Source organism: Hyperoodon ampullatus (assembly GCF_949752795.1).
Source record: "Hyperoodon ampullatus genome assembly, chromosome: 13".
Lineage (NCBI taxonomy): Eukaryota > Metazoa > Chordata > Mammalia > Artiodactyla > Ziphiidae > Hyperoodon > Hyperoodon ampullatus.
Genome location: NC_136926.1, coordinates 30,653,791 through 30,668,617, shown reverse-complemented (window position 1 = coordinate 30,668,617; position 14,827 = coordinate 30,653,791). Strand labels below are relative to the sequence as shown.

At 41.9% G+C, this 14,827-nt stretch overlaps 1 protein-coding gene across 1 annotated transcript in view; it reads left to right on the top strand.

Annotated features, from left to right (window-relative positions):
- Nucleotides 1-14,548, top strand: part of VAPA (VAMP associated protein A) — a 39,628-nt gene extending 25,080 nt beyond the window's left edge. Inside the window, exons 5-6 of the mRNA XM_079717925.1 lie at nucleotides 10,359-10,532; nucleotides 13,799-14,548. Of these exons, the coding sequence (XP_079574051.1) occupies nucleotides 10,359-10,532; nucleotides 13,799-13,957 (333 nt within the window). The 3' untranslated portion in view covers nucleotides 13,958-14,548. The remainder of the gene's footprint in view (nucleotides 1-10,358; nucleotides 10,533-13,798) is intronic.
- Nucleotides 14,549-14,827: the final 279 nt, after the last annotated feature.

Genomic DNA, 14,827 nt, shown 5'->3' with positions numbered 1-14,827 from the left:
TAGGCATAGCCCATAGTAATCCAACAAAGTGGCTTTGCATCTGCTAAGGGGCTTGAACAAATACTGCATGGAGATCCCAGAGCCTCCCACACACCCTGGAGCTTGAGCAGAGGTAGTTTGGTCCAGGAGCTTTTTCATAGCAGGTTGTTAGTAACCCAAAGTCTGTTCAGTAATTTCAGAGTATGCCAGAGAATATCCGATTCTGAGCCTGGATGCACTGGCTGCAGAATGTATTTGCACTAATTGAACTACTTGGACTCGCAGTATAGTTATTATTGACCAATTAAATTAAAGGGAATACTTGCTAAAGATAACGATTTTTTGAAGCAGTTTATTTTGAAAAACTTTAAATACCTAGAAAAGTGGACAGTACAGTGAACCCGAGGCCAGCTTTATTAACAGTGACCAGTTTATGCTTAATTTTATTTTATGTAAACCCCACCACTTCCTATCTCACATACTGTTTTAAGGCACATCTCAGACATAATTAATTTCATCTGTAACTGTTTCAGTATATATCGTTCAAAGATAAGGACTTTAAGGAAAGGAAGAAAAGAGCAATGACAATACTATCATTAGTCTTTGAAAGCTTAATATATCATTAATATCAGACTATTCAGGCAGCATTCACATTTGCCTCACAAGTGTCATTTAAACGTTTGTTTGTTTGTTTGTTTTTTGCGGTACGCGGGCCTCTCACTGTTGTGGCCTCTCCTGTTGCGGAGCTCAGGCTCCGGACGCGTGGGCTCAGCAGCCATGGCTCACGGGCCCAGCCGCTCTGCGGCATGTGGGATCTTCCCGGACCTGGGCACGAACCCGTGTCCCCTGCGTCGGCAGGCAGACTCTCAACCACTGTGCCACCAGGGAAGCCCTAAACATTTGTTTTTTTTGCAGTTTGTTTGATTTGAAATCAAAATAAAGTCCACATACTGCTATTGGATGACATGTTTCTTAAGTCTCTTAATCTATAGATTCCCTCTGTTTTTCTCTTGTAAATTATTTATTAAAGAAACCGAGTTTGTCCTGTAGACTTTCCCACGGACTATATTTTGCTGATTGCATCTTTCAGGTATCTTTTAACTTCTCTGCTGTCTTTGGTATTTCCTGTCATTGGATCTAGAGACTTGATTAAATTGAGGCTTATTTTTGCTGGTGAGGGAGAGGCAAGACTGCTTTGTAGGTGGTTATCTGTTCTCTCAGGGAGGTACCTAATGTCTGCTTTTTTTTTTGTTTTGAAGTTAGCAGCCGTTGTTGTGCAGTGTGTAGATGAGTGGTCCCAGCCAGGGATGGTTTGCCCCCCCAGGGGACATTTGTCAATGTCTGGAGACATTTTTGGTTGTCACAGCTAGCGTGGAGGGGTCTACAGACCTCTAGTGGGTAGAGGCCAGGGATGCTGCTTAACTTCCTACAATGCACAGGACTGTCCCCACAACAGAGATCCTCCAGCCCCAAATGTCAGTACAGTCGGAAGTGAGTAAATACAGTTTAAGTCCATTGATTCATTCAAGGTTGCGTAGTGGTGACTTTGTCATTACTGCTTCATTGTATTAGAGAGTAACTGGAGCTCATCTGATACTTGCTGATTCATTCAATGGTGGAGTTCTAAAGCTTTCTCTTAAGTTATAGGCTTTCAAAAAATGAGTTGGTTACAGTGTCCCTCTGATGATCTACAGTCAGCTTTCCGTCCTCCTTCCTTTCCTCCCCTTCCCTCTTTGCCGTGTTGTTACAGACTCATGGACTTAAACTTACTTAAACTTACTACTGTTTCAGCCCCTTGCAGTTACCATATTGGTGCTCAGATTGGCTAGTAGTCAGCTCCTGAGTCCTTTCACTTTAGTAGTCTTTGGTAATTTCCTTCATGTCTAAGATACTTTCAGGCTCAGACCTGGGATTAGACATTTCTTCAAGCCCTGGGTCCTTTCAGTGGGAGGTGGTATTTCGAGACCACAGCTGGGCACTGGGAGTAAGACAGTGATTTTTAGTTTCGTGAGAATTCCTATCAAACCATTCTTTTGGCCAAGATTCTAGTGGAGGCCTGATTGTCAGTTGAAGGCACTTTTAATGGTAAAATTTTAATGGTGAAATTAGCATCACATAAATCACATAAGATGATGCTCATCCTTTTATTTCTTGAGGTGTTGTGATTGTGTTTAATGGTTGGGTTATGTTCTTGAAGCTCTTGGATAATTGAAATTGTGTAAAATCCAACACTAACTGAGAAGAATGGGCAGGTCCTCTTGTGTACCAGCTGCAGTGCTCTTGGAATAGCAACTCATATGGCTTCTTAGCTTTGCTGTTATGCTTCTTGATGGACATTTTTAAGTGTTTGAATTCACATCTCAAGTTTGGCACATAAAATGAGACTTTTAATATTTCAGTATGTCAGTATTTCAGATTTATATAATTCAAATGTGCAAAAATATTTGTATCTATACTAGAGGTGGCCTTAATTGATTAATGTGCATGTTAAAAAGAAGGGCTGAAATACAGCTGTGTTTTTATGAGGCGGTGTTTGCCAGAATGTGTTGGTTTGGAAGGGCTCTGTGGTCAAATGAGTTTGGAAAAACGCTATAAATAAGCACACTGCATATTTGCACATTAAAGGCTCTGAATAAAGAAAATCTGATTAACCTAGTATTTCTTTTTTGTTTCATATAATGTAATTAACTTCCCACGGAATGCCAGGTGTTCTGTAAAATACACTTTTGGAAACGCCATTCCTGTGTAAACTCATTCTCGTGGAGCTGCTGAACTGCAGGTTCTACGAGAAATCCCCATTACTGAGGGATCACTGAAGTGGACGCAGCCTGGTACAGACCTGGTGCTGTCCGAATTATTGATTAGTGACTTCCTGTCAAGTCATCAGCTTACTGTTGCATCGCATCCTTTACAGAAAATGTGAAACCTCAGAGTAACCAAATCTGGAGTGTTTATAATAGTATAAAATATATAAAGTTTTTGTGTATTTGTTACAATGATTAAAGATGAAACCTTTTATACACACACACACACACACACACACGCACATAAAACACCTCTTTTGTAATACTTTATTCATGTGGTAATAAAACCCTGTTGGTAAGACCCTAATGGGATCTTGCCATTTCCGGTTTAGTATTGTCTACAGATGAAGTTGATGAAACTGCTTAAAGACCATAGTATCTCTAACATACTGGTTTCTTTCTAGTATCCATAGATACAGTTACAAAATTACTTAATATCCTTTTTCTGTATGTCTGTCTTCAGTTTAGTATGAACTTTGTCTGTTAGGAAATTAAGGCATCATTGAGTAGTGTTTAACCTAGATAAAATTTGTCAGTTTACTACAGATAAGTTGGTAAGATGCCATATGAAGCTGAATCCTGACTACACAAATTGATTAAAGATGAAACGCCCTTATTCAAGGAAAACACATTTCTAAATGTGGAAGATTCAGAGAAATATGAGAACTGTTGGTAGCCTGTATTTTTAGAAGTAGAGTACAAAATATATTTTTTAGTTTATATAGTCATGATTGCTGTTAGTAAATTCCTGTAGTGACATGGTTTGACCCCTTATTTATTTTAGTTTGTTTGTCAATATGTTTTAAAAAGTTCGTTAATTTAAGCAAACTTCAGTTTAGTTTTTAACTAAGTTGCTGGTGACAACTTTAATACACAGCTCTCTCCAGATGGCACATGTACTTTGTGTTCAGCCTTAGTGTTCAGAGCAGTGGAGAAGCCCATGTTCAGTTACACATTTACTCCAAAGAGTTGCTCATCAGAACTTATGATCTTTAGTAATCACCTTAGAAAAATTTGGTTAGCATCCAAAGCAGTTAGATAGCACAATAGCTATCATGGTTATTGATACTTTCTTCTCAGAGTTGGTGTAGGTAGCAGGTAGCAAAACGTGCTGTTGATTCAGTGTTTCTTATGTTAGGTACCCCATCCCACTCTCACCCCTGCCCGCAGCTCCTCACCCGCCTTCCCGAGTCCCCAAAAGAAGTAGACAGGCAGTTAAGTACATTATGTAAGTATACCTTACCTGTTTGAGGATCTGGATCTTTTTAGGTATGCTGTTAGTTCTTGGGCATTTACTGTTTCTAAAGACAGTTGGAAACGGCTGTGTTATTATTTTGTTGATTTCTTTAGGTTTTTTAGGACCTTGATACTGAATATATAACTCAGAAAATGATTGAAGTTTTTAGTCTCTTGTGGGATAAGAAAGGTGCCAGCTTTAAAAGTATGGTGGTTGAGTCCATGTTTTTATTTTTATGGTTTAAAGAGATCATTTTTGTGATAAAACAGTCCTAATTTATTTGGAACCATCATTAGAATACGGGCTTCTTTTTGGAAAATAGCTCTCTGATTTGGATCATACATAGAATGACCTAGGAGTTCAAGAACCCTTTTATTTTAGAATAAAAAGAGGTACTATTAACAGTTATTTCTGGACAACAGGCATTAGTGCCCTTAGGCACTAAGGTGTGTGGTCCCCCTAGTATTCGGGGACAGCAGGTCTTTGACTGGATGCATTTCAGTAAGGTAATGGCCCACAGTCTTCAAATGAGTTATGTTCAGGACTACTACTGAGAGCCGCTTAGCACATTCCCTGGGTTGTTGATAGCTGGACGCAGATGATACTGGAGTGTTGACTGCTTTATATTTTACAAACTGGAGTTCTGTGAATTATTAGCTCTTTTAGTTATTATCAACTCTATATTATGAAATCTAATGTCCAGTTAGTGGTTGTGTTTTTTTTTAGGATTGAGTGTGGTTTTAATTAACTTGTTAGTTATGATGTTTTATAACCTCTTCAGTTCTTTATGTTGAAATAAAAAAATTTTTTTGGTTTATTTTAGGCCACCAACTCTACTTGATATTTTCCAAATTTAAAAAAATTATTACATTTCATTTATGCCCTCCATTTAACATCTGTTAATGACATTTTCTCGGGAAAAATACTTGTCATAATGAAGCCTGAAGGACTGTTAAGAATAGGGAATTTCAGGGGTCCTATGTATAAAGACTTTTTGTAATGAAATATACATTATTTTCTGTTGAGACAAAGAACAGATTGGGGACAGTGCATTATTAAGTAAGTTGGAGTTGTCTTAGTTATGTACAATGACCTGGATATCAGTAAGTACTTTTTTTGTTTGTTTTTATTTTTGGTTGTGTTGGGTCTTTGTTGATGTGCGTGGGCTTTCTCTAGTTGCGGCGAGCGGCGGCTACTCTTCGTTGTGGTGCACGGGCTTTTCATTGTTGTGACTTCTCGTTGCAGAGCACAGGCTCTAGGCGTGCGGGCTTCAGTAGTTGTGGCATGCGGGCTCAGTAGTTGTGGCTTGTGGGCTCTAGAGTGCAGGCTCAGTAGTTGTGGCGCATGGGCTTAGTTGCTCTGTGGCATGTGGGATCTTCCCGAGCCAGGGATCGCACCCGTGCCCCTGCATTGGCAGGCGGATTCTTAACCACTGCGCCACCAGGGAAGCCCTCAGTAAGTATTATTTCAGAGTCTGCTCCAACCTTTTTGTATAGTATTATTTTTATGTGTATTAAAGGAATTAGAGAAAATAGGAAGAGCACTGTGGAGATACTAATGGAATACTAGAATGTTCTGTGTGTCTTTGTTTCTTGATCCTGGGGGGTAAGTGGGGGTGTGGGGGTGTGTTTGGGGAGGGGTGTCATTGAATACAGGAGAGGTTTATAAATCATTGCAATTTTCGAACCCTTGAAAAAATTCATTTAACTTAAACATTGTTCAGTTAGAGTGTTAGCAAAGGTAAGAAAATATGAAGTGCTTGTTCTTCAGGTACTGACAAGTATTGAGTAGTAACAAAAATTAAGAGAAGGTACTCATTCTAGGACAGCGTGAGGCTGGCTTAAGTTTAATAAGGTTTCTACATTTAGTTAGTGAACATAATGCAAGTTGATTATAGCTAATTAATAGAAAAAGTTGAGAAATGTTGTATTTTTTGCTTTAACATAGCTATTATTTATTATTATTATTGCTTAGGCGTAACACATCTTTATAGAATAAGGTGATTGTTTTAGAACCTAATGATTTCTGTGTTAGTCATTCCCAGTCCCACGCAGGAGAAGTCAGAGCTTGGTGTGAATCTGAGAATGTGTTTCCCCTGCACCTCAGGGTATTGCTCCGCTGGGGCCGGCCCTGGCTGTCGCTCTGCTGAGCAGCATCAACAGCACAGTTGCAGCACCTGCCAGTTATAGCGCAAAGAATGAGCCCAGGGGACTCAGTGTGTTCAAACAGGAGAAACAGAAGGTTTGTTTCAGGGAGCTAACAGATAAGACACGTCTGCCAGTGTCACTGGTTATGGTGATGTGGTCACCCAGCACGTACGAGGTGTTTATTGTGAGTGTGTTGTGAAGGAATTAGAGTTGAAAATGTCAGCTATGTTTAAAATTACAGTAGAACCACAATCACTTAAAAACCAGGCATACAAACTATTCTGTTCTAAAACAACAAATTACCACACTTAATAAAATCTCAGTAGTGAGCAGGACAAATGTAAGTGGGAACATTATTATGAAATTGGTATAATTTTCCCTGTCACTGAGATTTGGGGAGCATCCTCTAAAAAAAATGTGAACAGACCAGCAGGTGTAGCAGTAAAGGTGGGAGCTGGTGAATATCACTCTCCAGGCAAGTATTTGTGTTTATATATAAAAAAAGATGAATGAGATTACTGCTTTATGTTTTCTTATCCAGTACAAATAAAGTAACCCTTCTTTAACTGTCATTGTTAGTTATTTACAGTGCCCCAGGGTAGGAGAATTTGTGGCAAAAGCCCTAAAGATCTTAGGTCATATTTGAATTTATTCATGTCTCCGTGTGTGTGTGTGTGTGTGTGTGTGTGTGTGCGCGTGCGTGTGTACACTTAACATTCACTCAAGTACAATGCCAGCACATCAGTAGATGACAGTGACCTCCTGGTGGTGTCCTGGATGCTGTATGATTCCCTTTCTCATTTCCTGCTTCTTGGGAACTCTGGGAACCCCACAGTTTGAACAGGCTGCTGATACTTTGATTTGGCTTTGCAGGGAATGTGTATACTAAGGCTTAAACAAAACCTGATCCTTTATCTAAATGTCTGATACTTTTAAAATTTTGTGATTTTAGTTATTTACTTCTGGGAATCATGATCCTAAAGAAAAAGAGTAAGTGGGTTGTTCAGAGTGAAAATATATCTTTGGTAACTTTATTGTTCAAATACTACCTCTTCCCAGTTAAGGCCTTACTCAGGCCTTCTGACAGTTTCCTGCTGTGGCTCTTGGCCAATACACTTGATCCCTTACTCTTAACAGGAGTCACGAGAATGTAGCCTCGTGTTTACATTCTTTGGCTCCTTTGTCCTTCCCAAGGCTTCAATGCAAAAACCGAATTTGCCTTGTACTTACATTTCCTTTTCTGAACAGTCCCAAAGTCCTCGCTTTTTCTAATTACCCCCAAAAGGAATAATTTAGAATATTGGAACTGAAATTCTAAAGGTTGTTTAAAAAAAAGTGCAGAAGTAAATTCAACTTATAGATGGGGGAGATTACTGTAGGTAGGCTAAATAATATAAAAGAGTGGAAAATGTACGAGATACTGTGTTTTCTCTTATCTCGATACCATGGCCTGACCGTCGAGTCTGTTCTGAGTTGCAGTGTTAGATATAATGTGCATGCAGTGTCACCCCTCAGCTGCCTCAGAGTCAGAGCGTGTCAAGTCCCTCCAGTTTGCTTGTTCCATGGTTCTCAGAACAGCCAGTCTCCTCTTTCGGGACCAGTCTGAAGCAGCTCTCAAGGAACACGCTGTTTTCCTGGAGCCACCCCTCACCGTGGCGCTCCTGAAGGGAAGCCTGTAGCTGTCTCAGCAGCCTTAGTGTTCCCACCAGGCTCCCCAGCTTGTCTCCACACCTGTGACTCTCCCCCACCCCACCCCCTTTAACCACCGCCCAGTTAGCTTATACATGCTTCTACTTTAATTAATTAATTAATCAATAAATTAGATTTTTTTGCCTCTGCTCTGTATGTTGCCGGGTTTGTAGGGGCCTAAATGGTCGTGAGCACATGGGGTAAGTGGGTTTACTCAGTGTGACTGTTTTGTGACTTGCTTGGCTTACTTTGGACAAGTGTTTAGGCTTCACTGTTATCGTTTGCACTCTCGTCTTAATATTTATGCTCCACAGATTGGTTATGACATTTCTTCTCCTTTTTCTTGTAAAAGCAATATATCAACATTAAGGAAAATTTTCAATAAAAAGAGAAATCTAATTCTGCCACCATGAGAAGATATTGATTGACATGTTAATTAAAATCCCAGAGTGGGAAGCTACCCATCAAATGTCTAACAAGAGTGAAATGTTGAAGTAATTTTGGTAAGGCACAGAATAGAATATTTAATGACATCTTGTCATTTAAAATGATAATTAAAAGATGTACATATAAATGAATAAAGATTAAAATCATGTATGCTGATTTTATAAAATATTCATATGAAAGAGAATATTGGAAGAGAATATAAAAATAATAGTTATTTTAGGTTGATGAGAGAATGGGAGGTAATTCCCTTTCTCCCTCTCATAATTCTCAATTTTCTGGAATTTCAAGAATTTGTTTAAAAATAAAAAGCCAATTGTGAAGAGTTTGATGATTCCTCATTCTAATTTTTTTTGTCTTCACTTTTTGGCCTTTTGTATCTCCTCATAATTTCTTAGTCAACTTTCTGGTATGAGTGATATTTTCCCCCAAACCTAAAGATTGCTGAGTTGCCATGTTGACTGTTCGTCTTCACAGAGGAAGGCCATGTGCCATTCTGGTTCCCAGAAGCTGGACTAGTTCTAGGTTGGAAAGTGCACACTTGAGAAGTCATTTTGAAATGAATTCTAATTACTGTTAAGGAAAAGAATAGGAAAAGAAATTGGTGGAGAGCAAAAACATCTGAAACGGGATTTGTAACAGTACGATGAGATTGGTTGGGACGGGGAGGACAGAGTGGAGAGCAAGAGGCTCGCACAGGAAGCACAGAGCCGGATGGTGAAGCAGGCTTCCTAGAACCCGTCACGGCGGGGACGCTTCTGAAGAGAAGTGGGAAAATCTGGATGATGACTGGAACCTCGGTACAGTACTACTAATTTTTACATGGATTTAGACAATGGCGATCAAATCACAGCCCCTTCATACGAAATACTAGTTTTGTCCCTGTTTATACTGAAAGTAAATTCAGGAGCTGGGATGCTGTGGTAGGTGTGTGACCTATAATTAAATCTTCCTGATGAGTGCTGTGGAAAATGCCATAAAGTTGATTTTGGAAATGTTCTTGTTAGAAGTTTATATCTGAATAAAGCGATTTATACCTTTCTTTTTGAAAAGTTAAATTTTTAGCAAGTAAAATTCTAATTAAAGACAAGAATTGTGCCTGTCCTATTAGGGAGCTTGTGAAGGCAGAGATGAGATTCCGGTGGATGGGTGTTGAGTTGAGGCTCAGGGACACTTAGGCCCTTCCCTGTGCCTTTCTCTCCACGCCTTTGCCACTAGTTCCAATGGGTGAGTGCTGGCAGGAGTTAAGATTTGGGGGCTCACAATTTTAAAGGTGCCTGAGTACCACTGTGGTTCCATGTTGAGTTTCATGAGTTAAAGCAGGTAGTGTTACTAATGATTTGAAGGTATCGTTTATATTTGAGTTTAAAGTCGTGAAGTGGACTCCCTCCCCTCTTTTTTTCCCTATGATACATGTTTGTGTTCATCATCTCCCCTTCGGTGCTCATATCCTTCAGTTATTTTTTCCCATGAATAGAAGTTAGGTTTTCTTTCAAATGTTTTTCTTAGGTAGTCTCCTGATTTCATTGCGTGTTTGCAATAACATCCCCCCTTCCCTCCAGAACCCCATTTGAATTGCAGAATCAGAGCACTGAAAATGAACTTCATGTTTGGATTTTGGTTGGCGTCACTCAGCATACTTATTGAGTAACTACTGTTGGCCACAGTGCTGGGTTTAGGGGTAACTGCAAAGAGGAATGGCTCTTGCTTTACCCAGGCTTTGAAGCATTGTAGGAAAGAACACCAAAAGTACAGTGTTGTGCTGTGTGCTCAGTGCTCTGGTGGAGGTAAGTGCACAGGGTGGTGGGCGCAGAGGAGGGGTGGTTCGCGTGCTTTGACCTTGCTGACTGCTGGTGTTTACTGCTGTCGTCCTGTGCAGTTGTTCACAGATGACCAGGCATTGGGTATTTAAAAAACTTTTAAATAATGAAATTGAAAACTGTCAAAACTTTGCATGTAAATAATTTCTTGGAGATGGATGTTTGGAGTGTAAGTCGTTTAAAAACCTGTAAGGAGAGTTAGTTGAAAAACGCCCCGCCCGCTGTCTTTGTGCTGCAGAACGACATGGAACCCAGCAAAGCCGTTCCCCTGAACGCTGCGAAGCAGGACGGGCCCGTGCCAAAGCCACACAGTGTTTCCCTCAATGATACTGAGACGAGGAAGCTCATGGAAGAGTGCAAGAGGCTCCAGGGAGAGATGATGAAGCTATCGGAAGAAAACCGACACCTGAGAGTAAGTGCTCGCTCCTGGGAAAGGAACTTGATTGCAGTGAAGGCAGCGGGGAGGTGAACGTTGTTGGGCCATTTTGTCTGTCAGCTTTTACATTTACCCTTTTTCAGTTCTTTTTCCTTTTCCCCAATTTGCTTCTGTCCTGGCCTTGGTTCCCTGCCAGACTCTTCTTACACTTTGGCGGTGGCTTCTTCTGTCCCATGCTCCTTTCCCAGCAGCTGGCCTGGCTGTTGGGGTCTGGTCGTGGCCTTGCTGGCTTCCTCTCTCGCTTGTGCAGCCTTCGCATTCTGGGCCCTGGTCCTGTCACCTGCTGCAGCAGTGCTGTCCCCAGACTGGCACCCGTTGTCAGGGTGCTTGAAATGTGCTTAGTTGGAATTAAGATGTGCTGTGAGTGACATAGTGCCAAAAATAACCGAAAAACTCTTTTTTTTTCGTATTGTTAACATGTTGAAATAATATTTTGGTTATATTGGATTGAATAAAGTATATCATTAAAATTTTGCCAATTTTCTGTACCTTTTTAAATGTGCTGTTAGAAAATTTAAAACTCCGTGTAGGGCACCCATTGGAAGTGCCTCTCCAGGTCGTGTCGGTCAGCACTGGGCTGGGGGTCCTGGAGGAGCCTCCTCTGCTGTAGCAGGAGCACTTCCCTCCGAGGGCGGCCCGGCGCCCTGTCCCTGCCCACGTGGCATGCACACACGCACACACGTCTCATGGTGCTCGGTTCTCTTCACCTTGTCAGTATGACCTTTTCTGGGACTTTCTTCCCCTGAAAAGAAAAGAGAAACAGTCTTGGAATGCTGCCTCCTCTGTTTCCAGGCTACCGCTTACCTCTTCCGGCTCCCATTTGTCCGTCTCCCTCCAGCGGGCTGGGGTGTCTCGGAGGCAGGGCTGTGTTCACCGCCTCTGCGTTCACAGCACACGTGCACAGTGTTCATTCACATTTGAGTGAGTGAGCAGTGGGCTGTGGGATAGTGTGGAGTTTACTAATATTTCAAGACCTGAAGACCTTTAAGTTGCTTTTTGAGGCTTTGTTTGAAGCTTTTCATGTCAAAGTAGATAGTATTGATACTAAAATGTACTTAAAGTAAATAAGCTAAATTGTGGGATGTAATCTACATCTGATTATTTCATAGCCTGTGGAAACTACACCCTGAATCAAAGGCACTATGTCTTGGCTTGATGTGTGCTGAGACGGCTTTTCTGGCTATTTCTTCCTGTTCCACAGCCCCGCCGCAGAGGCCCCTGCCCCCAGCGCCTGTCTGGAGAGTGGAGAGGTGGTCTCATGTTACACCCACACCCACGCCCTGTGGAGTTTTAAGGGTGCTGTTTTTTGTTACTTTTCCTTTATGTGCCATGACTTCCTCAGTCCTGTATGTGATAGAAGATGTACTCCTCAGTGTACTGAGAGCCACGGCCCGTCGCCTGGCTGGGAGGGAGAAGTGCCTGGTTCGGGCCGGGCTGGGGAGATAGGTGATAAGATTGATTCCCGGTCCCGACTCTTTATGGACTAACGTTCTGTAGATGTTATTTGAAAAAGCGTTCTGCTGTTTAAAAGAGAAAACAAAAGAACCTTGAAGACCACTGGTTTACAGAGTCAACTTCTGGACCTTTAACAGTTCACACTAAGGCCCATCATCGCTGGTTGCCAGGTTGACTTCCTTGAGGGGTCTCATCACTGCCCGTTAGGTTCCGCAGCCCTGGCCTTCTTCATCCAGCCTGTGCATCGGAATCTGCCGTGAGCTCTTAAACACACATGTTCAGGCCCTCCCGAGACCCCGTGAGGCAGAATCACCTGGAGTAGCTTTTAAAGTTCTTGCCGGGACTGAGCATCATTGTTCTGTCCACACGGGACTAATCAGAACAAGACCCAAACCCGCAAACCCTCAGAAAATCCAGACATGCAAATAAAACAGCATGACATCAGGTGCACTCTTCCACTGGGTGTTATTAGTGAACACACTAGAGGAATGAATCAGTGTGAGAAAGTAAAAAGGAGCTTGTGCTGAGGAGGTGAAAGCCCGCCCCGTATTCATCTGGTTGGGATGATGGACCAGGTAAAGCCAGCTGCCTAGGTAAACCGGTGTCATTCTGCAGCTGGTAAGTGTCATAACAACCTCCTGCTTAGAGTGACTGCTGTCCTGCTACTGAGAAACCTGGTCCCCTAAAGTCATAGACTGACTGTCAGAAACTTCGCTGGGTGAGGCTGTGTCAGTCAGCATGGAGCAGCCACCTGGTCTGGAGGATGGGAGTCACTGTGATGGCAGAGAAACGGCCTCCCTTTCTGGTCCAGGTGCAGACCCTCAGGTGCAGGGCTCTGCCTACAGCATCCCACTCCTGTTGTATTTGTAGTTTTCAAGGAAATGATTCTGTCTCTCCTCTACAGTGCAGACTCTGGTGCTGACCCTTTTACACAGAGACCTCCTGCTTTGCTTTGAGCACATTGAAATGCTGCGTTTAAATTCCATCCTGCACTCCCCCTCCCCAGTCCTGTAGAGTCCTCTCTCTTCCCTGCCCTCTGCTGTGTAGGGCCCTGCTTGCGGCGGGTCAGACTAATGACGTAACTTTGTTTCTGGTGGTCTTTGGCTGATGGAGCCCAGCATGAAGATGCTGTCGGCCACCTTGGGGAAAGTGCGCGCGTAGGATTCTTCTTTAATTGTATTAATTTTAGTGGGATTTTTCCTTCCGTGTAAATACAACCGTAGCTGATACTTGTTTTTTTTTTTTTTTTTTTTTTGTGGTACGCGGGCCTCTCACTGTTGTGGCCTCTCCCGTTGTGGAGCATAGGCTCCGGACGCGCAGGCTCAGCGGCCATGGCTCACGGTCCCAGCCGCTCCGTGGCATGTGGGATCCTCCCGGACCGGGGCGCGACCCCGTGTCCCCTGCATCGGCAGGCGGACTCTTAACCACTGCGCCACCAGGGAAGCCCTGATAGTTCAGTTTTTTAGAAGTATATTTTTTGGCTCTAGTTTTTAAAACCAGCATTATTGAGGTATAATTTACATTCCATGAAGACACCTGTTGGGAGTGTACAATTCAGTGATTTTTTTTTTTTAGTAAATTTATGGAATGTGCAGCCATCACTGGAATCAGGTTTTAGACTGTTTGTATCACCCTAGAAAGTTTCCTTAGGCTGGGTAGCAGCTCGTCCCTGCTCTTGCCTCCAGTCGCATGCATACTGACCTGCTTTCTGTCTGTATATTTGTAGCTCACTAGTCTTATGAATATTTGTTTTTAAAACCTCTTTTTGTGCATATATTTTTTTCTAGGATGAAGGCTTAAGGCTCAGAAAGGTAGCACATTCGGATAAACCTGGATCCACCTCAGCTGCATCCTTCAGAGATAATGTCACCAGTCCTCTTCCTTCACTTCTTGTTGTAATTGCAGCCATTTTCATTGGATTCTTTCTAGGGAAATTCATCTTGTAGAGTGAAGCATGCAGAGTGCTATTTCTTTTTTTTTCTCTTGACCAGAAAAAGATTTGTTTACCTACCATCTCACTGGTAGTGTGGCCCACGGTGACCATTCTTTGTGTGTACAGCGTCATATAGGCCTCGCCTGTAACAGTCTCACGGTTAGAAACACAGTAAGAGCAGAGTGTTGGGCTCCCAGGCAGCGTGAATGTCACCAGACCATCCCTAGCAGGTGTCATTGCACATTCAGTCCTTTATGAAATTCATAAATAAAGAATTGTTCTTTCTTTGTGGTTTTAATAAGAGTTCAAGAATTGTTCAGAGTCTTGTAAATGTTATTTTAATAATCCCTTTAAATTTTATCTGTTGCTGTTACCTCTTGAAATATGATTTATTCAGATTGCTAATCCCACTCATTCAGGAAATGCCAAGAGGTATTCTGTGGGGAAATGGTGCCTCTTACAGTGTAAATTTTCTCCTTTACCTTTGCTAATATCATGGCAGAATTTTTCTTACCCCTTGTGAGGCAGTTGTTGACCGAGTTTTTCATCCTTCCAACCCTGTCCCATGGTATTTAACACAAAAATAATAAAACTGTTAACAGATTCTTGCTCGATAGCTTGTGTTTGTTGTGTCATTAGACGGGATGCCAGGGAGTGTGCTGTGTGGTGATCTGGGTTTTAAAACGCATAATTTATCTCATGGAAACCCTTGTGGATATTAGAGTATTTGTGGTTCAAAGTCCTCATTCTTTTAAGGAAAGGAATTGATAAAATTTCAGGCCATTTTTGGAATTTTGGAAGATCATAATCCATTTGTCCTCAAGATAATATAAAACAAGCAAATACCATGAGTATAAAAGTGCTGTAATTTCAGTCAGTTTAC